The 27,007-nt window shown below is 38.7% G+C and overlaps 1 protein-coding gene across 3 annotated transcripts in view; it reads right to left on the minus strand.

Moving 5' to 3' along the window:
- LOC150086503 (multiple PDZ domain protein-like) overlaps nt 1-27,007 on the minus strand; it is a 431,516-nt gene that overhangs the window by 101,804 nt on the left and 302,705 nt on the right. For all 3 annotated transcript variants that reach the window (XR_016546894.1, XM_090372609.1, XM_090372607.1), the window contains exon 25: nt 11,215-11,309. Coding sequence is in view for 2 of the 3 variants with exons in the window: in XM_090372609.1 (XP_090228735.1) it covers nt 11,215-11,309 (95 nt within the window). In the remaining variant the exon portion in view is untranslated. The remainder of the gene's footprint in view (nt 1-11,214; nt 11,310-27,007) is intronic.

The raw sequence follows: 27,007 nt of genomic DNA on the forward strand, positions 1-27,007 counted from the left end.
CCCCCTAGGCAGAATGCACTGGTCCCACAGGAACTAGTAGTTGTTGGTGACTCTATTGTCAGGGAAGCGGGGAACATGCTTTGCAAAAAGGATAGGTGGAATAGGACCAGGGTATGTCTGCCAGGGGCAAAGGTTGATGACGTTGTAGAGCGGATATCATCTTTTAAGGGCACAAAAGGTGATATAGTTGTACACGTTGGCACTAATGATATTAAGAGTAGGAGACCGGCGGAATTACTTAGCAAGTACAGGTCACTGTTGAAAAAAAGCCGTGAATTAGGGTTGAATTTGAAAGTGTCTGCAATTCTGCCCAGACACGATAGGAGGGAGTATATGATGAGAGCCTTGTCGATCAATTCGGCCCTGGAGGGATTGTGCAAGGCTCAAGGGTTAGAATTTTTTTCAGCCTGGACTGTACTTGTTAACAGGAGAGATTGCTTCTACAGGGATGGGATACACTTAAATAGAAAGGGTGCAAGAATTTTTGCTGATGCTGTCGAGGCAGAGTTAGGTGGGTCGGAAAACTGCTAGTTGGGGGGTACAAGGACTAATAGATTAACAGTAGCCACTGGCAGAGGTGGAAGTGATTCTTGCACTGCTTCTACTGAAATGAGCAGAAGCCTGAAAAACAAGATGCAGGATATTTCAGAGACTGCTGAGAATCATTGCGGTACAAGTAAACACATGGGTTGTGTTAGGGTAGCAAGAATAGAAACAGGTGCATGTATACCTGCGTGTACACCAATGCTAGGAGTTTGGTAAATAAATTTGATGAATTTGAGGTATTGCTCAAAACATCAAAGGCAGATATTGTTGGGATATCAGAGACGTGGTGTCACACAGATATAAGGAATGCAGAACTGGAATTTGGGGAATACAATGTGTATAGAAAGGATAGACAGGACAGGAGGGGAGGAGGGGTTATGCTATTAGTTAAGAAACATATAAAGTCCAAGGAAGTGAAGCCAGTCAACATCGATGGACAGGGCAGTGTCGAGTCAGTTTGGTGTGACATAAGCATAGGGAAATCAAAATTGAGAGTAGGAGTGTGCCACAGGCCTAATGACTCTGATGAGTATAATAAGATATTGTACAGGGAAATAGAGTGGGCCAGTAAATCAGAGAGTCTTATAATGGGAGATTTTAATTTCCCAGATATTGACTGGAATTTGTGGGTTGGTCACTTGCATACTAGCAAGGTTTTTGTGGATTTATTGGATGATTGTTTTCTACATCAGCATGTTCGTGAAGCAACAAGAGGGAGCAATACTCTTGATCTGATTATCAGTACTGATTCTTCATGCATTAAGAATCTGCAGATAAATGAACCACTAGGTGGCAGTGATCACAGTGTGTTGAAGTGGGATTTACTCAAGGAGGTAACTACCATCAGAGGTAAAGGGAAGGGTTTTTGTTTTCGTAAAGGCGACTATGATGGTCTGAGACAGCATTTAAATTCTATACAGTGGGACCAACTGATGATGTTACCAACAGCAAACTCAAAATGGGAAGCATTCAAGGAACTAATCTTGGAGGCTACCAGGCTTTACATACCAACTAAGAAATATTGTTCAAGGTTTAGGCCTAAATGGTTGTCAGATGAACTAATGAGACATGTGGCAGAGAAGAAAAATGCATGGGATACATACAAATTAATGGGTGACATGGAAGCCTATGATAGATATAAGTTGGTCTGTAACCAAGTCACAAAGGAGATTAGGCAGGCAAAGGCAGACTACGAAAAATCCTTGGCAAAGGATGCAAAGAAAAACAGAAAAGAGTTCGTTACCTATTTAAACTCAAGAAGGAAAGGGATGAATCAGATTGGTCCACTGGATATTGATGGTTTAACAGTTGAGGATCCTGCTCAGGTGGCTAACAATCTAAACGAGTATTTTGCATCTACATTCATGCACGAGGAGTTATTCAGGAAGGAGAATGATGTAGGTAAAGTAAACATTGGCAGTGAGCTGGATGATTTTGTAATAACTGAGAGGAAAGTGGAGGAGAGATTGTTGAGGATAAACATAAAAAAGGCACCTGGGGTGGATGGGATCTATCCAGTTATATTAAAGGAGGCAGCAAAGGAAGTAAGCAAACCCCTAGCCATAATTATGAGAGCTTCTTTGGACTCAGGGGAGGTACCATAGACTGGAGATGTGCAAATGTAACCCCAATTCACAAAGAAGGATCAAAGCCTGACACAAGTAATTATAGACCTGTTAGTTTAACTTCTGTTCCAGGTAAATTAATGGAGGCACTGGTTAAAGAAGCACTGCAGGATCATCTAGACAAGAATTCAGTTATAGCTCAGATGCAGCATGGTTTTGTTAAGGGCAGGTCTTGCCTGACCAATTTGATTGGATACTATGATAAAGTCACAAAAGAACTGGATGCAGGGAATAACTTTGATATTATATATTTGGATCTTAGAAAGGCTTTTGATACTGTTGCACATGGAAGACTGCTGCACAAATTGGAGCAGTGTGGCATTGGAGGCAAATTGCTGCTATGGATAAGGTTATGTTTGTTATTTGGTTTTTAGGAGCATTAGCAACTAAGGCCATATTGCTCCGGGAACATGCGGTGGTCATTCCCTGACCTTTCCGCATCCTCCGTATTTGGTGGTGACGGGCTCGAACCCCGGTCTAATCAAGAAGCATGTACTACGCACTGCTGTTCCTTCCCACCTGGCTACGGAGGCGCCGCTATGGATAAGGGGATGGTTGAGTGGCAGAAGACAGAGTGGTAATCAATGGACACTGCTCAGCATGGACTAATGTTATTAGTGGAATTCCTCAGGGTTCAGTGTTGGGTCCTTTGTTGTTTTCAGTGTTTATGAATGATATTGATGATGGGATATCAAGTTTAATGTCCAAGTTTGCAGATGATACAAAGGTTGGCAGGGTTGTTAAGGACACCACTGATGCTATGCTGCTGCAACAGGATCTGGAAAGGTTGAACATATGGGCTGAGAGGTGGAAAATGAAGTTTAACATTGACAAATGTAAAGTACTACATATGGGAAACAGTAACCCCAGAGCAACGTATCAACTCTGCGGTACTACACTGACAGTGGTGGAGAATGAAAAGGACCTGGGGGTAATTGTGCAGATAGATATGAAGTTCTCTGAGCAGTGCAGACGAGCTGCAAGAGTAGCTCATGGTGTCTTGTCAATGATATACAGGAATTTTTCTAGCAGGGATAAGGAGGTGATTATTCCCTTGTATAAGGCAATGGTCAGGCCACACCTTGAGTACTGTATACAGGTCTGGAAGCCTCATTTCAAGAAGGATGTAGAGCTGCTGGAACGGGTACAGAGAAGGGCAACAAGATTAGTGAATGGAACAAAGCATTGCTCTTACGAAGAAAGGCTTAAGTTTTGCAAATTACAGAGTCTGGAGACTAGGCACCGGCGAGGTGATCTGATAGAGGTGTATAAGGCTTTGAATGGTTTGAGCATGCTCAATGCCAATGGGATTCTTCATCTTGCTCAGAATAATCAGCTCAGAGGGCATAAATTCAAATTGAGGAAGGACGGATGTCAGATAGATGTGCAGAAATTTGCCTTTGGCCAGCGGGTGGTTGGTTGGTGGAACCGACTTCCATCACTTGTTGTTGAAGTTGATAGCCTAAACAAATTTAAGGCTCAACTGGACAGGTATTTTGAGCGAACAGAGGGGTGAAATGGGAGTGGTGTTTTTTTTTTTTTTTTTTTTTTTTTTTGGCTGATGCTGAATAAGCTTGCTTTCTTGCATCATATGCCTCTACTAATGCTAATGCTATAAGGGAAAGACCATATCTGCTAAAATAATTAATTCTCTTATTAATTTGGATTAAGTGGTATTCTAATAGGTAAGTAAATAATCTATATTAAATTCACTTTACAGCAAATACCCACATTACATAGTAATACAGCTGGGTCTGTACTACTGTAAAAAAATGATGTCAGGAGTTATAAAGCAAAATCACCACAGCAAATACATACGTACTGTGAAGAAATTTGATTGTAAAAGCAATCTAATTTCTCTACTACAAGTAATAGGGAAAGATAATATTTAAAGAAAGACAACCAAAATTTTAAAATGATTTGTTGATAAACAGGGTAATGTGAAATTAAACGGTGGTGCATGGGAAAAGGGAATTTAAACCAAAGAATGTAAAAAACAAAGAAGTTTAAATTAGGCAGTTTCATGTTAGATAAAAAAAAATAAGGACATGTGGGGATGAAAAGAGTGTGTGTGTGTGGAGGATTGCAGAGTGTGTGAACTCACACACTCTGTAATCCTCCACATATCTCCCATATTAGGTATAAAAAAAACATACTTTCTTTTTCTTTCTTTCATAATAGGACCTATACAAATCAGCCTCTCTCTCTCTCTCTCTCTCTCTCTCTCTCTCTCTCTCTCTCCAGCCCTCATCAGTCTACAGGTACTATTCAGAGAGATGTGTGAAAGTTTGATTGTCAGAATAAAATTCCATCTGGGGTTGTGGAAGTGGGCAGTTTGAATAAATTTAAATCAGACAATCGATATAAGGAAGTTGGCTTCCTTATATCATTTTACAACTACTAATACTATACAATCAAACAACACCATCCAGAACATCCAACTCAAACAAAGGCTGATATCCAGACCTTCAGTATCAAAGCTGTGCTGGTAAAGTGGTAACTAAAGATTATAGGCATGTAAGTCAGTAGCTTAAAAATCTGAGTCTACAGTTGAACCACAGTTGAAGATCTTGAAGGGGAGATCATAACATATGGTTATATATATATATATTCTGATTGTTTAGGTTTCAAAAGTTAATAAATTTAAAGAAAGAAAATTTAACAGGAGAGACTGCCTCCACAGGGATCGAGTACACTTAAATAGAAAGGGAGCAAGAATATTAGCTGATGCTGTCGAAGCAGTGTTAGGTAGGTCGGAAAACTGCTAGATTGGGGGATTCACAGACAAAGATTAACAGTGGCTGCAGACAGAGGCGAAAGTGATTCTTGCACTGCTTCCATTAGAATGAGCAACAGCCTGGAAAGCAAGGTGCTGGGGATTTCCAGGACTGTTGGGAGTCTTTGTGGAAGAAGTAAATACATGGGCTGTTTTAGGGTAACTAAGAGTAGGAACAGGTGCATGTATACTTGCATGTACACAAATGCTAGAAGTATAGTAAATAAATTTGATGAGTTTGAAGTAATGGTCATGACATCAAAGATGGATATTGTTGGGATATCAGAGATGTGGTGTCACACAGATATAAGCAGTGCAGAATTGGAATTTGGGAAGTACAATGTGTACAAGAAAGGATAGACAGGACAGGAAGGGAGAAGGGGTTATGATGTTAGTTAAGAAACAAAATCTAAGGAAGTGAATCCAACTGACATGGGTGGATAATGCAATGTTAAGTCAGTGTGGCGTAACATAAGCACTAGGAAAGGGAAAATGAGAGTAGGTGTGTGTTATAGGCCTAATGACTCTGATGAGTATAATGAACAATTGTGCAGAGAAATAGATCAGGCCAGTATATCAGAATATCTTATAATGGGGGAATTTAATTTTCCACATATTGACGGAAACATGTGGGTTGGTCAATTGCACACTAGCAAGACTTTGTGGATTTACTGGATGATTTTTTTCTACAGCAATGTGTTTGAGAGACAACCAGAGGGAGTAATACTCTTGATCTGATTATCAGCAGTGATTATTCATGCATTAAGAATTTGCAAATAAGGGAACCACTGGGTGACAGCAATCACAGGGTACTGATGTGAGATTTACTTAAAGATGTAGCTACCATCAAGGGTAGAGGAAAGGGTTTTTCCTTTGGTAAGGGCGACTACAGTGGTCTGAGACAGTTTTTAAATTCTATACAGTGGGATCAATGATGGTTTTACCAATTCTGAATTCTAAATGGGAAGCCTTCAGAGACTTAATCTCTGAGGCTACTAGGCTTTTCATACCAACTACGGATTACTGTTCAAGGTTTTGGCCTAAATTAATGAGGCTCGTGGCAGAGAAGAAAAATGCATGGGATGCATATAAATTATCAGGCGACACAGAAGCGTATGGCAGATATAAGCTGGTCTGTAATCAAGTCACAAAGGAGGTTAAGCAGGCAAAGGTAGATTACAAGAAATCTTTGGTAAAGGATAAAAAGAAAAATAACAAAGAGTTCTTTATTTATATAAACTCGGGAAGGAATGGGATGAATCACATTGGTCCACTTAACATAGATGAGTTGACTATTGATGATCGTGCTCAGGTAGCTGATAAATTGAACGAATATTCTGCATCTACATTCACATGAGGAGTTATTCAATGAGGGGAATGCCAGAAGTTTATCAAACTCTAACAAGGAGCTAAGTGATTCTGTAATAACTGAGAGCAAAGTGGAGGGGAGAAATTGTTGAAGTTAAACATAAGGAAGGCACCTGGGAATGATGGGATATATCCAGTTATATTAAAGGAGACAGCAAAGGAGCAAACCCTTAGCCATAATTATGAGAGTGTCCTTGGACTCAGGGGAGGTCCCCATGGACTGGAGATGTGCAAATGTATCCCAATTCAGAAAGTGGCTTCAAAAGGTGACAGGTGTAACTATAGATATGTTAGTTTAACTTGTGTTCTGGGGAAAATAATGGAGTCAATGGTTAAAGAAACACTGCAGGATCATCTAGACAAGACTGCAGTAATAGTTCAGACACAGCATGGGTTTGTTAAAGGAAGGTCTTGTATGACCAATTTGACTGGATACTGTGATGTGGTCAGAGAGGAACTGGATGCAAAAAATATTGATATCATATATACTTGGATTTCAGGAAAACTTTTGATACTGTTGCACATGGAAGACTGCTGTACAAATTGGAGTGGTATGGCATTAAGGGCAAGTTGCTACAAAGGATAAAGGAATAGTTGAGTGGGAGACGACAGAGAGTGGTAATAAATGGATATTGCTCTTCATGGAGAAATGTTATTAGTGGAGTTCCCCAGGGTTCGATACTGGGCAAATTGTTGTTTTGTGTATTCATCAATGATATTGATGAGGGTATATCAGGCTTAATGTTCAAGTTTGCAGATGATATAAAGGATGGCAGGGTTGTTAACAACAGTAAAGACGGTATGCTACTACAAAAGGATCTAGATAAGTTGGGCAAATAGGCTGAGAATTGGCAACTGAAGTTTAACATTCACAAATGCAAAGTACTGCATATGGGCAGCAGTAACCCAAGAGAAAAATGTACCAACTGTGTGGTACTACACTCAGGGAAGTGAAAAAGACCTGAGGGTAATTATGCAGCCAGATATGAAGTTTGATGAGCAGTGCAGACAGGTGGCCAGAGCTTTGTTATTTGTTATTTAGTTTTTAGCAGCATTAGCAACTAAGGCCATACTGCTCCAGGATATGCAGTGGTCATTCCCTGACCTTTCTGCATCCTCCGTTTTTGGTGGTGACGGGCTCGAACCCCGGTCTAACCAAGAAGCGTGTGCTACGAAAATTTGCTGCTCCTTCCCACTTGGCTATGGAGCGGCCAGAGCAGATCATGGAGTCTTGTCAATGATATATAGCAATTTTGCTAGCAGGGACAAATAAGTGATGATCCCATTGTAAAAGGGAATGGTCAGGCCACACCTTGAGAACTGTGTACAGGTCTGGAGGCCTCAATTTAGGAAGGATGTAGAGTTGTTTGTTGTTGTTTGTTTGTTTGTTATTTGGTTTTTAGGAACATTAGCATATAAGGACATATTGCTCCGGGATATGCGGTGGTCATTCCCTGACCTTTCTGCATCCTCTGTATTTGGTGGTGATGGGCTCGAACCCGGGTCTAATCAAGAAGTGTGTGCTACGCAGTGCTGCTCCTTCCCACCTGGCTATGGAGGCGCCCCGATGTAGTTACTAGAACAAGTACAAAGGGCAGTAAGATTGGTGAGGGGAACAAAGGGGTGCTCTTACCAAGAAAGGCTTAAATTCTGCAAATTACAGTGCCTGGAGACTAAGCATCTGCGAGGTGACATGACTGAGGTGTAGTCACCACAGGAACTGTATGCAAAAAATAATTTTGATATTATATACTTGGATTTCAGGAAAGCTTTTGGTACTGTTACACATAAAAGGCTGCTGTACAAATTAGAATAGTGGGGCATTAAGGACAAGTTACTGCTATGGATAAAGGGTTGGTTGAGTGAGAGATGATAGAGTAATTAAAAATGAGCACTGCTCTTCTTGGACTAATATTAGTGGAGTTCCCCAGCATTCAGTGCTGGGCCCATTATTATTTTCTATATTTAGTAATAATACTGATGAAGGTACATATCAGGCTTAATTTCTAAATTTGCAGATAATACAAATGGTTAGCAGGGTGGTTAATGTTGGTCTGGAGGCTTCATTTTTGGAAGGATGTAGATCTGCTGAAATGTGTGCAGAGAAGGGTAGCAAGATTGGTGAAGGGAATGAAAGGGTGGTCTTATCAAGAAAGGCTTCATTCCTGCAAACTGCAGAGTCTAGAGACTAGGCAGCTGCAAGACAATCTGATTGAGGTGTTTAGGCTTTGAATGGATTAAGCAAACTCAATGTGATGGCATCTTTCCTCTTGCTCAGATACACAAGGGGGCATAAATTCAAACAGAAAAAGGATGATAGAGAACAGATGTATGGAAGTTTTAATTCAGCCAGTGGGTGGTTGATTGTTGAAATAAACTTGTATCTGGTGTTGTGGAAGTGGGCAGTATGAATAAATTCAAAGACGGACAGGTGATATGGGAGGTGTGTTTTTTTTTTTTTTTTGACTGATGCTTTATAAGTTTGCTTCTTTGCATCAGGTCCATGCCACTATTACTACTACTACTACTAATAATAATAATAATAGTAATAATAAATAATCAATTGACTATTCTCTTACTAGGAACCCCAGGGAGTACTAGAGACCCCAATCCACAAGCTGTACTGGGACTGCACCATAATAATGGATAAGACCATCCCGCAACAACAGACCGGACATAACCCTTGTGGACAAGATGGAAAAGGTTAGCTACTTGATTTTGACATAGCGGTGCCCAACACTAGCAATGTCGAGAAAACTCATGAGGAAAAAATTAGGAAGTACATGAACCTGAGACACGAGGTCAAGGAGATGTGGTATATGCAAGAAGTAACGACCATCCCAATCATTGTTTCAATCGCCTATATGGTGCCAAAGACCCTACATAGCAGCCTAGCAGCAATAGGTCTCCACAGAACACCTACAAGGAACTCGAGAAAGTCACAATCCTGAACACCTTTAGCAAGTTCCTCGACTAACAATAACACCAGATATTACAACCACCCTGTGTACTTGGTAGCAGTACACGTCACGGAGTAGAATCCCCCAATCAGAGAGAAATAATGTAAGAGAAACAACAATAATAATAATAAATAATCAATTGACTATTCTCTTAGTGAGTCTTCTTATTATGCAGATGCTATTTTCTTTGTGTGCTTTTTCTGTAGACAATTTGTCAGCACTGTTCTTCCTTCTCAACCATTGAGTTGTTTTGTCATAATAATAATAAATAATTATTATTTATTATTATTATTATAAATGTAAACGAATTCTCTTGATAAATAAAATTGTATTGTATTGTATTATTATTATTAATAAGTAATCAGTTGACTATTCTCTTAGTGAGTCTTCTTATTATGCAGATGCTATTTTATTTGTGTGCTTTTTCTGTAGACAATTTGTCAGCACTGTTCTTTCTTCTCAACCATTGAGTTGTTGTTGGGTTTCAGACACATCAGCACCATAGGCCAAACTGGGTTATTGGGTATTATATCTGCACAAGTTTGTGTTCATTGGGTAATTTGCATGTTGTGTTGGCTGAAAAACTTAGGCTAACTTACAGGAGGAAATCCCTCTGAGATCAGCAACTACAGCCTTGACTGAAGAAGACTTCAGCAATTCCTCCAGTCACCAGTGGTAATCAAACCTAGACCTCTCCAAATTAGTGACAAGTGGTGAAAACACTGTACTGTCACAGAGGACCAAATGCTGTTGCAGTTTAGTGTGATGCAAGCTGTTCAAACAGGTATTATATGATTATGAGACTCCACTCAGATCAAATGCCAAACACTCTTTGAAGAAGTTGGGGAGGGATGTCCCTCAAATATTGAATGACAAATGTTTGAGAACCATTGATCTAAAGGATACATTATCTTCTAATTTCAAAGAATGACATCTAACATGTCTTAGGTGGGGTGGAAGTTTCAATTACCTTGAAAGCTTTTTTTTTCTTACAGCCATTTAAATTTATCTTTGGAATAATTCAATTACAGGAATACCTTGCATAGTGCGGTTCCGTACAGCGCGGGTTTCGCTATAGCGCGGTTTACAAATTGAAAAAAATTAACTGCGTTACGCACCAATACATTTGATATGTATGTATGTATTATAATGCCAGCACATAGGCCAATGCTTTATGGATTCAAGGCCATTCTGACTGTTGTCAAAACTCCCATTATATACAGACTCTGCTAGCATTCATACATTAGTAAACCCTCTAGATTCCTTGCGATGAGGTCGTTGATTGTGCGTAAGCTGTACAAATATTTTTCGCTGTGTATTTTTATTAAATATTATTTTTTAAAAATGTTACACCATTATACGCAAATATGAGTAGAAAGAAGAAATGTAATGGCACTGAGCATTGTTCTAGATCCAAACATCGAATGAGGTATGAAAGTAAGGTAGGTGTTGCAAAATGACATTCGATGTTATAAAGAGATGTATGCAGATAAAAAAAAACAAAAAAACTGTAAACTAAGCTGATCAGTTATTTTTCAAAATAAAAATACAATACATACTTCACTTATATTCTTTTGGTATGTACATACTGCAATAAAAATCATTTCTACTGTACTTACTAGTATTTTTCATTTTTATCATTTTAGTTTCTTTTTTTTGCAAGAACTTTGTATGCATCAATTTATAGTAAACAAACATCCATATATTTTTGCAACTTGACCCCTATAATCAAATTGTCAGAATGCATTGCATTAAAATACATACTAATAATACCTCAATCAGTGTGGTTTTGCATAGCGTGGTATATTTTTGGCATGAATTAACCGGGCTACGTGAGGTATTCCTGTATAACAAAACACAATACATTCAATTTGTAAGATAAAATGAGTAACACTAAACAAAAAACAGGTGCAGTTCATATTTAGTGCTCTATACTTACCTCACCAGTATAATCTTGTATATTTTACAGGTAAGTCCCTTAATTACAGCTGAGGCACTAAGATGACACCTACCATATAACACTTTTCCATTCACCTAATGAGATATTGGAACCATTAAAATTATTGAAATTACAGAATTATCTTATTCTAGTGAACTATCAGAATTATCTTATTCTAGTGGTCTTCACCTAAATTAATTTATAATTTAATACAAGAAAATAAGGTACTTTTTTTAACCTTAATCTTTAATTAACTTTAAGAACATGTTAAAATTATAAAATATGTATGTATATTTGAATACACTACTTTAACAAAATAAAATAGGATATTCAGCAAATGTAGTACTGCCCACAATCTCTAATCCAGTGTTACATATACTGTAGTCAAGTAGACGGTTCTTAGTACAGGTTCCTGGAACAGTAATTAGGGCAGCAGGATAATATCTGATACATGTCAAGTAAACATTCCAATAGAACTTTCATTAAAGTTCTATTGAGTTCATCAGTGAAGGGATTTCATCATTAACATATGGAAACAAACAATATAAAATATGTTCTGCTGACGAGGCTAGTGGGAGTCAGACGTGTTCAAAGCCACTAAGTGGATTTTCTAATTTATTGAATTGAAATTATTGTTTTTCTAAAACTTTTGATTTAAATTTAGTAGTATAGCATTATTTTGTGATTTTTGGATTAATCTGGTGTATTTATTCTTTACTCAGCCTTGTAATTGCATAAAAGTATCAGTAAGGGTACCAAATCCACGTGTTACAAGTTGCAGCTCTGCTGAACGAGACATTTTTTAGCCATGTTTAGCCACTTTATTGACCAAATTAATTGTTACATCAATTAATTTTCTATACATAGCTTATGGATCTAGTCAGGATCCTTAGTTTATTCTGAATTGAGACAGTGAGATTTGGAAGTTAATTAATACTTAAGTGTCCGTAGATTTACCGTTCGTAACTTGCCGCCATTGTTATATGACACAACGTTATATCCCGAACTAGATAGCGTAAGCTTAGTATTGTACAGTATATAATATAATATTGTCAATTAATCAGTAAAATCTATTAATTTTGTTAAACTTCGTTGTCAATTAAATTGTACTTTTAACTAAATATATATAACAACTTAGATTACAAACGTAACATAATTAATTAATACATTATTTAATTAATTAATACAGTAAAACAATACGGAAGTTTTACTGTATTAATTACAGTAATTAATACTGTAATTAATTAATTAATTTGTACTAATAATTTTGTACTGAAATTGAAGTTTTATTGAAATTAAATCGAAATCAAGACTCAGACCAGAGCAGCAAAGCAAAAGGCTCAAGCTAATGGAAGTGCTGTGGCTCAGGGGAGAGCTGAGGGGGGGAAGTTGCCCTCTGAATCACAGCCTTTTAAAATGCACTGCTTGCATGATGTTTGTGGAGCAATCGGGTATGGGACATGATATTGCTTTTTTTTTTTTTTTTTGATTTGGTAGTTATTGGCGCATCGGCTTCTGTGGCCATATTGCACCTCCCAAGGTTTTTGCAGTACTTTGATCCAAGCCCGAGGCGGGAATCGAACCCGCGACCTTTCGGTTGCCGGGCAGGTACTTTACCCACTCGACTAGCCCGGTCGGCTACATGATATTGCCACGGGGGATGTCTTCATGTGCGCGATGCAAGGAGTGTAACGAAATCAGGCAACAACTCAGCATTGTTATGGGCCTATATGAGAGCTTGAAGGACAGGGCGGATGCCCTCAAAGGATCGAAATTGAGAGGCCCATTAAGCTCTCGGCTGCCCACATCAACACCATAGCTTGCACGGGGCCATCACGCAACACAGCGGCATCCCCAACGCAGAATGTACTGGTCCCACAGGAACTAGTAGTTGTTGGTGACTCTATTGTCAGGGAAATGGGGAACATGCTTTGTAAAAAGGATAGGTGGAACAGGACCAGGGTATGTCTGGCGGGGGCAAAGGTTGATGACGTTGTATAGCAGATATCATCTTTTAAGGGCACAAAGGGTGATATAGTTGTACATGTTGGCACTAATGATATAAAGAGTAGGAGACCGGCAGAATTACTTAACAAGTACAGGTCACTGTTTAAAAAAAGGCAGTGAATTAGGGTTGAATTTGAAAGTGTCTGCAATTCAGCCCTAAGACGATAGGAGGAAGTATATGATGAGAGCCTTGTCGATCAATTCGGCCCTGGAAAGATTGTGCAAGGCCCAAGGGGTAGAATTTTTTTCAGCCTGGACTGTACTTGTTAACAGTAGAGACTGCTTCTACAGGGATGGGATACACTTAAATAGAAAGGGTGCAAGAATATTTGCTGATGCTATTGAGTTAGTTTTAGGTGGGTCGGAAAACTGCTAGCTTGGGGTGATACAAGGACTAATAGATTAACAGTAGCCACTGGCAGAGGTGAAAGTGATTCTCACGCTGCATCTACGGGAAGGAGCAGAAGCCTGGAAAACAAGTTGCAGGATATTTCAGAGACTGCAGGGAGTCATTGCAGTACAAGTAAACACATGGGTTGTGTTAGGATAGCTAAGAATAGGAACAGGTGTATGTATACTTGTGTGTACACCAATGCTAGGAGTTTGGTAAACACATTTGATGAATTTGAGGTATTGCTCAAAACATCAAAGGCAGATATTGTTGGGATATCAGAGACGTGGTGTCACACAGAAATAAAGAATGCAGAACTGGAATTTGGGGAGTACATGTGTACAGAAAGGATATACAGGATGGGAAGGGAGGAGGGGTTATGCTATTAGTTAAGAAACACAAAATCCAAGGAAGGGAAGCCAGTCAACATCGCTGGACAGTGCAGTGTCGAGTCAGTTTGGTGTGACATAAGCATTGGGAGATCAAAATTGAGTAGGAGTGTGTTATAGGCCCAATGACTCTGATGAGTATAATAAGACACTGTACAGGAGTGGACCACTAAATTAGAGAGTCTTATAATGGAGGATTTTAATTTCCCAGATATTGACTGGAATTTGTGGGTTGGTCACTCACACACTACCAAGGCTTTTGCGGATTTATTGGATGATTGTTTTCTACATCAGCATGTTTGGGAGACAACTAGAGGGAGTAATACTCTTGATTTGATTATCAGTAGTGATTCTTCATGCATTAAGAATCTGCAGATACAGGAACCACTAGGTGGCAGTGATCACAGTGTGCTAAAGTGGGATTTATTCAAAGAGGTAACTACCATCAGGGGTAAAGGGAAGGGTTTTTGCTTTCGTAAAGGCGACTACGATGGTCTGAGACAGTATTTAAATTCTATACAGTGGGACCAACTGATGATGTTACCAACAGCAAATTCAAAATGGGAAGCATTCAAAGAACTTATCTTGAAAGCTACTAGGCTTTACAAACCAACTAAGAAATATTGTTCAAGGTTTAAGCCTAAATGGATGTCAGATGAACTGATGAGGCATATGGCAGAGAAGAAACATGCATGGGATACATACAAATTAACACATGACACAGAAGCCTATGATAGATATAAGTTGATCTGTAACCAAGTTACAAAGAAGGTTAGGCAGGCGAAGACAGATTACGAGAAATCTTTGGCAAAGGGTGCAAAGAAAAACAGCAAATAGTTCTTTACTTATGTAAACTCGAGAAGGAAGGCGATGAATCAGATCAGTTCACTTGATATCGATGTTTCAACTGTTGATGATCCTGCTCAGGTAGCTAACAAACTAAATGAATATTTTGCATCGACATTCACACATGAGGAGTTATTCACCGAGGGGAATGCCAGAGGTGTATTCAACTCTGGCAGTAAGCTAGATAATCTTGTAATAACTGAGAGTAAAGTGGAGGAGAAATTGTTGAAGATAAACACAAGAAAGGCACCTGGGGGGGGATCTATCCAGTTATATTAAAGGAGGCAACAAAGGAAGTAACCAAACCCTTAGCCATAATTATGAGAGCTTCGTTGGACTCAGAGGAGGTACACATGGATGTGCAAACGTGACCCCAATCCACCAAGGAGGATCAAAGGGAGACACAGATAATTACAGACCTGTGAGGTTAACTTCTGTTCCAGGAAAATTAATGGAAGCACTGCAGGATCATCTAGACAAGACTTCAGTTATAGCTAGGACACAGCATATTTTTGTTAAGGGAATGTCTTGCCTGACCAATTTAATTGGATACTATGATGCAGTCACAAAAGAACTGGATGCAGGGAATAACTTTGATATTATATACTTGGATCTTAGAAAGGCTTTTGATACTGTTACACATGGGAGACTGCTGCACAAATTGAAGCAGTGTGGCATTGGAGGCAAATTGCTGCTATGGATAAAGGGGTGGTTGAGGGGGAGAAGACAGAGAGTGGTAATCAATAGACACTGCTCATCGTGGACTAATGTTATTAGTGAAGTCCCTCAGTTCAGTGTTGGGTCCATTATTGTTTTCTGTATTTATAAATAATATTGATGATGGTATATCAAGCTTAATGTCCAAGTCTGCAGACGATACAAAGGTTCGCAGGGTTGTTAAGGACACTACTGAACCTATGCTGCTGCAACAGGATCTGGAAAGGTTGAGCAGATGGGCTGAGAGGTGGCAAATGTAGTTTAACATTGACAAATGTAAAGTACTACATATGGGAAACAGCAACCCCAGGGCAACGTATCAACTCTGTGGTACTGCACTGACAGTGGTAGCGAATGAAAAGGACCTGGGGGCAATTGTGCAGGCAGATATAAAGTTCTCTGAGCAGTGCAGACAAGCTGCAAGAGTAGCTCATGGTGTCTTGTCAATGATATATAGGAATTTTTCTAGCAGAGATCAGGAGGTGATTATTCCCTTGTATAAGGCAATGGTCTGGCCACACCTTGAGTACTGTATACAGGTCTGAAGGCCTCATTTCAAGAAGGATGTAGAGCTGCTGGAATGAGTACAGAGAAGGGCAACAAGATTAGTAAATGGAACAAAGGGTAGCTCTAACGAAGAAAGGCTTAAATTTTGCAAATTACAGTGTCTGGAGACTAGGCACTGGCGAGGTGATCTGATAGAGATGTATAAAGCCTTGAATGGTTTGAGCATGCTCAATGCCGATGGGATTCTTCCTTTTGCTCAGAATAATCACCTGAGAGGGCATAAATTTAAATTGAGGAAAGACAGATGTAGGATAGATGTGCGGAAATTTGCCTTTAGCCAGCGGGTGGTTTGTTGGTGGAACAGACTTCCATCCCTTGTTTTGGAAGTTGATAGCCTAAATAAATTTAAGGTTCAGCTGGACAGGTATTTCGAACGAATGGTGGGGTGAAGTGGAAGTGTTTTTTTGCTGATGCTACATAAGCTTGCTTTCTTACATCATATGCCTCTACTAATGCTAATGACCATGTGATTTATTTGGCATATTTTGTATAAGATTTTGCCCACTCAGTGAGGAATCAGTTCTGTTAAAGTTCTGTTAACAGAACTTTAACAGAACTGTCTGAAGTCTGGCACTTATAAAACACAGAACTGAAGCACTCATTCTACTGATGAAGGAAAGGCCAAACTGATATCTGGAGTACAGAAATATAAATCTGCATAATAATAATAAAAAATAAATAAAACAAAGTCCCTTATTAACATAATTTTTTTTTCCCTAAAATTTGAACCCTTTTCACTAATTCTGGGCAACTCAAGGAGTGCATTAAAAAAAAAAGAATCTCAGTCACTCAATAAAAATTTTCATTTTTGCAATATCCATTTTGAGGTCTTTTCCTTCTCAAGTTTTTGACATGATAGTATGCCTGAAGAATATCCAAGAATTATAAGTGTTGTTTTGGCAAGTGCTTTACCAACAAAGCAAAATCCTTCATTTGCAGTACTGTATTGACTTTGCTTACTGTTGTGTTTGTATCAATTTTTATCACATATAAGAAATGTGCATCGCTAGTCAGTTCATGAGATTTCATCTGCAAACCGACTGCAGGTCAGAAGACAGCAGTGTCACTTTTAGAAGCAATTTTTTTTTTTTTTTTTTTTTTTTTGTGCTTTTTGTTTTCACATGGTCTAGAGTTGTTTAATGCACATTTCATCTCTTAGCAATTTGTGATCCCATCCACCCCAGGTGCTTTTCTTATGTTTAAATTCAACAATTTCTCCTCCACTTTGCTTTCAGTTATTACAAAATCATTAAGTATCCTGCTACAATTTGATAACCTTCTGCCATTTTCAAACCTTAATAATTCCTCATGCGTGAATGTAGATGCAAAATACTCATTCAGTTTGTTCGCTATCTGAGCAGGATCATCAACAGTCGAACCATAGATGTCAAGTGGACCAATCAGATTCATCCCCTTCCTTTTAGAGTTTATATAAGTAAAGAAATCCTGACTGTTTTTCTTAGCATCTTTTGCCAAGGATTTCTCGTAATCTGCCTTCGCCTGCCTAACCTCCTTTGTGATCTGATTACAGACTAGCTTATATCTGCCATATGCTTCTGAGTCGCTTGATAATTTATATCCATCCCATGCATTTTTCTTCTCTGTTACGAGAAGAAACTCGTAACAGAGAAGTCTCATTAGTTCATTAGATAACCATTTAGGCCTAAACCTTGAACAATATTTCTTAATAGGTATGAAACTTTTAGTAGCATCCACAATTAATTTCTTGAATGCTTCCCACTTAGAATTTACAGTTGGTAACACAATCAGTTGATCCCACTGTACAGAATTTAAAAACTGTCGGAAACCACTGTAGTACCACAGAGTTGATACGTTACTCTGGGGTTACTGCTTCCCATATGTAGTACTTTACATTTGTCAATGTTAAACTTCATTTGCCACCTCTCAGCCCATCTGCTCAACTTTTCTAGATCCTGTTGCAGCAGCATACTGTCATTAATGTCATTAACAACTCTGCCAACCTTTGTGTCATCTGCAAACTTGGACATTAAGCCGGTTATACCATCATCAGTATCATTTATAAATATAGAAAACAATGGACCCAACACTGAACCCTGAGGGACTAAACTAATAACATTAATCCACAAAGGGCAGTGTCCATTGATTACCACTTTGTCTTCTCCCACTCAACCACCTCTTTATCCATAGCAGCAATTTGCCTCCAATGCTGCATGCTCCAATTTGTGTAGCAGTCTTCCAGGTGCAACAGTATCAAAGCCTTTCTAAGATCCAAGTATATAATATCAAAGTTATTCCCTGCATCCAGTTCTTTTGTGACTGCATCATAATATCCAATCAAATTGGTCAGACAAGACTTCCCCCTTAACAAACCCATGCCGTGTCCGAGCTATAACTGAATTCTTCTTTAGATGATCCTGCAGTGCTTCTTTAACCAGTGCCTCCATTAATTTTCCTGGAACAGTAGTTAAAATAACAGGTCTATAATTACTTGTGTCGCCCTTTGACCTTACCTTGTCACATTTGCACACCTCCAGTCCATGGGAACCCCCATGGACTGGAGATTTGCTTCCTCCTTTAATATAACTGGATAGATCCCATCCACCCCAGGTGCCTTTCTTATGTTTATCTTCAACAATTTCTCCTCCACTTTCCTCTCAGTTATTACAAAATCATCTAGATCCTTGGGGTCCTTTGTCCTTGAGGTTGTCACAGACATTCTCTCAGATATGACAGACAAGCTGTACTTGCTACCAGGGAGTCTAAAACACTGATGGAACTGATATTCGGGTAACACTCAAGTCAGTGGATCCAATTTCAGCAAAGTCCGGACAGTCTGTCACAGCCAAATCCTCTTCTTGCACCTTCATGATGGTGGGACTGTTAGTAATCCTGGGTATAACCTCCATGCACAAGTACATGGTGGGTGACCACCCATGTGTGAACCAACATAAGCAGGGGTCGAGGTGTGGCACCCACACCACATGGAGGAACGCCGACCCTCTATGTTACCAGGCAGTAATAGGTGGTAGATGACTCTCATCAACCGGTGAAATACTACCACTTTGCTTATTTGAGGCTTGAAGTGGTGGAACACATGTTTAGTCTCTAGAGCTAAGTTCCTGTAAACCCTTCCCTATCTCTTCCATCATGCAATATGACTGATTTGAGGTAATGATGAATGTCGTGGTGAGATCCAATATTCCTTACAGTTCAAGGGTACAGCTCTAAACGGTGTTCGCTGGCCGGCCACTAGTTAGTATACCGGACCGAACCTATTGGTAACTCTCTAGGAGGCTTCTGGATCAGCTAGTGTATAATCTTGCTACCTCTACTCTGCCAGATAGTGACTGGAGGGAGTCCGAGTAGTGTGTATGCGGGGAGTATTGTCGAGGCCACATTATGTGAAGGATCTGGGTATATTCTTACCACGTGTACACCGTATCCAAAAATTTCATTACTTCATATAGCGGCGCCTCCGTAGCCAGGTGGGAAGAAGCAGCAGTGTGTAACGCACGCTTCTTGATTAGAACGGGGTTCGATCCCGTCACCACCAAATACGGGGATGCGGAAAGATCAGGGAATGATCACCGCATATTCCCGGAGCAATATGGCCTTAGTTGCTAATGCTCCTAAAAACCAAATAACAAACAATAACAAACTTCATATAGCATGTCCCACCCACTTTTTCTTACCATTGAATACACCATGAATTGTCAAACTAATAGAGCAAGCTTATCTGCGCAAAGATCTAAACCTCCCAAGCACTTCCTAATTCATTTCACAAATATACATGGTCAAAATTCTAATCTCAAAGATGTGCATCTGCACTCGCAGTCTGCCAAACCCCATGTACTTTTTCTGTCAGAATCTCAGTTATTGGTTGATTCAACTACTGCTCATCTCAGATGCCCAAATTATTCACTGTGTGATTCCTTTTGCCTCAAAGGTGGTACTTGTGCATATGTCCGTTCTGATATTCCCTGTCAGAGACTTGACAATTTGGAATCTCCTCTCTTTGATCTTCTCTGGCTTAAAATATCTCTACCTCATTGTGTCAAATTCATCTGTTGTCTCTACCGTTCTCCCAACTCCACTAATCACTTGGAGCTCTTTCACTTCCTCTCTTTGCAACTTGACTTTCTCCAGTCCAACTTTCCTAACAGTGAGGTAATTTTCCTTGATGATTTTAATGTTCACAACTCCAGCTGGCTTCCATTTTCTAGTCACACCGACCCAGCAGGTCGAGATGCTGAAGCTTTTGCAATTACTAATGACCTAGCACAGATTGTTCATTTACCTACAAGAATACCGGACAATCCTAATCATACAGCCAATACGCTTGATCTTTTTCTCACAAACAACCCTTCTAAGTACACGGTCGAAGTGAGAGGTCCTTTAGGCACTTCAGATCACAACATGGTGATTGTCTCTTTTCCAATGGAACCTTTATCTCATGGCTATTCCCAACCTCGTGTTGTTTGGCATTACAAGAATGCAAAATGGGATGACCTGCGAGACTTCTTTTCTTCTTTTCCTTGGTCGGATTACTGTTTCAAAACTTCTGATGTCAAAGTTTGCTCAGTTCGTGTCAGTGAAATTATTCTTGCAGGAATGGAATCCTTTATCCCACCCTCCACTTTAAAATCTCGTCCTTTATCTAAACCTTGGTTTTCCAATAAATGTGCTAAGGCTGTTCAAGAGAAGAATGTTGCATATCGTAACTGGCTTGTTTCTAATTCTTCAGTGTCATTTTCTGCCTACACCAAAGCTCACAACAATTGTAAAGCAGTTATTAATCAGTCCAAACTAGAGTTTGAACAGGCTAAGAGTAGAAAACTTGCTTCTTGCCCTAATGGTAGCCGAGCATTCTGGTCTCTTGCCAAAGCTATTGGCCGCAACTTTTGCCCATCTCTGCTCCCACCTCTGTCCAAACCAGATGGTTCTGTTGTCACTTCAGCCAAGGATAAAGCTGACCTGCTAGCATCCCATTTTTCTTCCACCTCATGTATTAATGATCTTGGTAAAACACCTCCCACCATTCGCAACACACTCCATTCAAAGCCTCCTGTGGTCTTCCGTCAAAGGATATCAGAAGGATTTTGATGAATCTTAATGCTAAGAAAGCTCCAGGTCCTGATGGTATTTCTCCACTTGTTCTCAAAACCTGTGCTCCTGAACTTACTCCTATTCTTTGCTGCTTTTTTCACTTTCTTATTCCAAAGGTGTTTTTCCTTCTACTTGGAAATTTGCTCATATCCAGCCAGTTCCTGAACAGGGTGACAGGAACTGGCTGGATATGAGCCAGTTCCAATTATCCAATTGGAACTGGCTCATATCCAATCCAATTATCGTCCCATTGCAATTACTTCTACTCTTTCTAAAGTAATGGAGAAATCAATTAACCGCCAACTCTTAAACTACATAGAAACCTTCCGTCTGATCAACGTTCACCAGTATGGATTCCGTCAGTGTCGATCCACTGGTGATATTCTGGCTTATGTTACCCATTTATGGACTAATTCAATGGAAAGGTTCGGTGAAGCACAAGTAGTTGCTCTTGACATCTCAAAGGCTTTCGATCGTGTTTGGCATAAAGGTCTTCTAAACAAGCTTCCATCTTATGGTTTGCCAACTGTTTTTAGTAATTGGTTATCCAGTTTTCTTTCCGATCGCTCACTGAGGGTGATGGTAGATGGCTCTCTCTCTTCTAACTTCTCCACTAATGCTGGTGTCCCCCAAGTTTCAGTTCTTTCCCCCACTCTTTTCCCCTTGTATATTAATGACCTTCTTCCACTGGAAATCCTATCCATAGTCTTGCCGATGATAGCACATTGCATTCCACTTTCCATTTTGTGAACCCTTGTCCTGCTCAATCAGCTTCAACTTCTCGAAAATCTGCTACCAATTCATTAAATGCCTATCTTCAGGTAATTCTCCAGTGGGGCAAAGACAACTTAGTTGATTTCAATCCTTCTAAAACTCAGTCTTGTCTTATATCTCCCAAAAAGGATTCTTCTGCTCCTATGCTTATCTTTAGTGACACTCCGATTTCTAGGAAAAATGACATATCTGTTTTGGGGATTACTCTGTCTTCTAATCTCTCTTGGCACAAACACATTACAAATATTGCTTACTCTGCATCTAAAAAATTTGGTTTTCTCTTTCGCTCTCGGCGTTATTTTTCTTCCAAACAGCTGCTCACTCTGTATAAATCGCAAATCCACCCTGCCACAGAATATTGTTCCCACATCTGGAGTGGTGCCGCCAAAACCTCTCTCAGGCTTCTTGATTCCATTCAGAAGAGGGCAGTTAGGTTAATTAATGATTCATCTCTAACAGAGTCTCTCCACTCGCTTTCCCATAGACATACTGTTTCTGCTGGATGTCTCTTCTACAGATACTTCCATGGGCACTGTTCTTCTGAATTGGCTTCGATAATTACCGCTCTCTCTTTAAAAACAGTCCGAACACATGCCGCCACCAGCCAACATCCATTTACTGTCCAACTTCAAACCCACAGAACCAACTTTTCATCTTCCTCATTTATTCATTCAACTGCCGTTTTCTGGAACAACCTTCCTTCATACGTATTTCCTGAAAATTACAATCTACAGAAGTTCAAGTCCAATGTCAACAAATATCTTCTTTCGTCTTCTCAACCTCCAACCCAAGCACACGGTACTAAGTACTATAGGTTCTAATACCTCTCGTGTTTGGGGTTCACATAAAAAAAAAAAAAAAAAAAAAATCACTGGCAGAGTTTAGTTCACCTCTGGCATTCCCCTCCCTGAATAACTCATTATGTGTGAATGTAGATCCAAAATACTCATTTAGTTTGTTAGCCACCTGAGCAGGATCATCAACAGTTGAACCATCAATATCCAATGGACCAATCTGATTCATACCCTTTCTTCTAGAGCTTACATAGGTAAAGAACTCTTTTTCTTTGCATCCTTTGCCAACTGTGCTTGCTCTGACTCTGCTTGCCTAACTTCCTTTGTGATTTGGTTACAGACTAGCTTATATCTATCAAAGGCTTCCATGTCTCCCATTAATTTATATGTATCCCATGCATTTTTCTTCTCTGCCCCATGTCTGATTAGTTTATCTTACACCAATTTAGGCCTAAACCTTGAATAATATTTCTTAGTTGGTATGTAAAGCCTAGAAGCTTCCAAGATTAATTCTTTGAATGCTTCTCATTTTGAATTTGCTGTTGGTAACACCATCAGTTGGTCCCACTGTATAGAATTTAAATACTGTCTCAGACCTCTGTAATCGCCTTTACGAAAGCAAAAACCTTTCCCTTTGCCCTTGATGGTAGTTACCTCTTTGGGTAAATCCCACTTCAGCACACTGTGATTACTGCTACCTTTATCTGCAGATTCTTAATGCATGAAGAATCACTACTGATATCTGATAAAGTATATGATATCAAAATTACTTTTTGCATCCAGTTCATCTGTTATTGAATAAGTATCCAATCAGATTGAGACAAGATTTACCCTTAAGAAATCCATGCTGTAACTGCCATATAACTAAATTCCTGTCTAGATGGTCCTGCATTACGTTAGCCAGAGATTCCATTATTTTCCCTGGAACAAATGTTAAGCTAACAGGTCAATAATTACTCATGTCACCTTTTGATCCTCCTTTGTGAAATGGAGATGGATACAATCACACATCTCCAGTCCATATGAACCTCCCTGAATCCAAAGATACTCTAATAATTATCGCTAAATGCTTGCTTACCTCCTTTGCTGCCTCTCTTAATATGATTGGATAGATCCCATCCACAACAGGTGTCCTTTTTATGTTAAGCTTCAATTTCTCTTCCAGTTATCACAAAATAATTTAATTTCCCGTAAGATTTTAATGAATTGCTTGGATTCCTCTCACTAAAGAACTCATGTGTGAATGTAGATGAAATATACCTATTCAGTTTGTCTGCAACCTGGGTAGAATCATCAACAGTTAAGTCATTGACATCAAGTGGCAACCAATGTGATGCCATCCTATTGTTAATAAGTATAGAAGTTTTGCTGCTTTCTTTTGCATTCATTCTGCCAGATATTTCACATAATGTGTCTTATGCTTGCCTAACTTCTTTGTGACTTGATTACAGACTAGTTTATATCTACTATAGTCTTCTGTATCACCTGATAATTTGTATGCATCCAACACAATTTTCTTCTCTGCCACCAGTCTCATCAGTTCATTTGATATCCATTTAAGTCTAAGCCTAGAATGATATATCTTAATTCAGGGGTGGGGAACCTTTTTACATTGGAGTGCCAGATTTTATTTAACCAAGATGCTATTAGGCTGCATGCTGAGAATTAAATATATACAAAAAAAGTTATATTTTTGTAGACATATTTACAGGTTTAATTACAGCCTGTTATTGTATGAGGAATTTAAACAAAAAAATTAGTGAAGACATCTGTTTAGCAAAGATGATAAAATTAAAAATGGACAAATTTAGACAACAAACCATTTAATGACTTTTTTGTGACTACTTAATGCCAGATAGAAGTCAGATATTTGTTTCCATCATTGAGCATAGTTTTAATTGGTCCTCCAAGTGAATATCCATCATCTGAGAACTCAAGCTTGTTTTTATTTGTGTCGTATATGAAAATGTTGAATCCTTCCTCGCATCAAATAGAGATATCGTCACAATATTATCTTAGAGCTCACTTAATTTCACATAATGTGTCTTATGCTTGCCTAACCTCCTTTGTGACTTGATTACAGACTAGTTTATATCTACTATGGTCTTCTGTATCACCTGATAATTTGTATCCAAAGCATTTTTCTTCTCTGCTACAAGTCTCATCAGTTCATTTGATATCCATTTAAGTCTAAGCCTAGAATGATATATACCTAGAATGATATACATACTAATCTTTAATTAGTATGTTTTGTGGATAAAACATAGCAGTAGGTGTTAAAACAAAAAAAAATAATAATAAATGTTACCCATAATGAAAAGCATAAACAACATGATGACTAGGCATTTGAATAATACAAAGCAGTTTTAAAGTGGTGCTGGAAATCTGAGAATGAATGTATGATTCAAAGATAGTAGAGGTGTTAATTAGCCCAGTCTTGAAGAACAGTTAAGAATTTGTGATAAATTTGAGACATAGTACTGTAAAATATTTGTAAAAGCCAAGTTCTAGCAGACCAAATAATCAACAAGTGAGGAAAATTTTGATGTGGTTTTGCAGCAGGTTGCAGAATGATCACAAAAATCGTTAAGGCAAGCTGCTTGTGAGACAACAATTAGCAGAGCAAGTATACACAGCATTCTCAAAAGATCCAAGTGGAAATCTTATGTGCCAAGATTGCTACACAATAGGAATAAAGATGATTATCAAGTTAGGTTTTGTGAATTGTTTAAAGCAAATCTGGATGAGGATGCAAGATTTTTGGACAACATTGTTCAGACTCGGTGGTACAGTAAATCACTAACATGATTGTGGGTATTTGTTTGCTTGATAATCCAAACATTTATGTAGAGAAGACAAGGAATTTACCATGAGTTATAATCTAGTGTGTTTTCTCATCCAGGGAACTGTTGTACCTTTTTTTTGAAGGAACAGTTACTGGTGATATATATCTCTATATGCTTAAATGTATCTGTTGTGTCCACTATTTATGAGTTGTATGGGGTTGAAATGGTTTTCATCACATCATGTCAGGGCCCATCTTGATAGTCATTTCACAGACTAGTGAATATTACATATCCTCCATATTCACCTGATTTAGCCAGACTGAATTTCTACTTGTGGAATTAACTGAAGGTTGTGTATAGTAAAAAATCAGTCACACTTTGACAATAAAGGATGAAATTAAACAAGCATGTAAAGCTATTGAAGCAGTTACACTGAAGAACATTTACCATTCAGTTGTTTGCCACTGTGAACAGTGCCTGGAAGCACTGACTTTCCAGTTGGTGGACAATTTGAATTTCTGTGCTTAGTTCACCATACACCACAAATTATTGCTTCTGTACACATCCAATAATAATAGTTTTTGTGGTTTTTCATGAATTTTATTTATTTCCAATGCATTCATCTTTTTTGAGCCACTATGTATATTTCTTTATCAAATGGCTTTGCTCTGAAATTTTTCTCTCTTTTCTTTTTTTTTTTAATTCAAATATATTTTGCACTTGCCTCTAATTCATTTAACCTGTTTTTCTCCAATAAGTCTATTTTTGTTACCTTTGTTGCTTATGTAATATGCTAATGCTAACTTTGTGGTACTACACTCAGGGAAGTGGAAAATGAAAAAGGTCCTGGGGTAATTGCACAGTCAGATTTCCATTAATAAGGAATACAAGTTGACTAATTTTTATAATATTGTTATTTTAAAAGTTTAATTTCTAGTTAAGTTTTATTTTGAAATTTATGTAGTTCTGAACTATATTTACTGTCTTCAGGGAAGGTTTCACAGTTATGGATGTTCCCTCAACTGTCTAGGATACGGATTGGTGGAGGTCTAAAATTCTCTTTTTGTATTGGTTTTTGTCATCAACATGTTTCTATATTTGTTATTACTATACAGTTTTCTATAGTTGAGATTAACTGTACTCCACAGTTTCAAGGCGTTTGTGGGAAACATATCTTGTACAAAACTCAGTTGGGTGCATTGCAAGGCAGTTGACAACGAAAAGTACTTGTCAGTAATTATAAAATTTTACATAAAGTTTTCTGATACAAAGTGTAAGCAAGCTGCTAGAACAGTTCATGGGGTTCCCTCAGTTATATATAGGAACTTTTCCAGCTAAGACAAAAAGGAGAGTATTTGATTATATAAAACAGTGGTTATGCCACATCTTGAATATTGCATGCAGGCTTGGAGATTTCCAATTTTAGGAAATATG

This window comes from Mastigoproctus giganteus, chromosome 4 (assembly GCF_048544385.1).
Source record: "Mastigoproctus giganteus isolate SK-2022 chromosome 4, ASM4854438v1, whole genome shotgun sequence".
NCBI lineage: Eukaryota > Metazoa > Arthropoda > Arachnida > Uropygi > Thelyphonidae > Mastigoproctus > Mastigoproctus giganteus.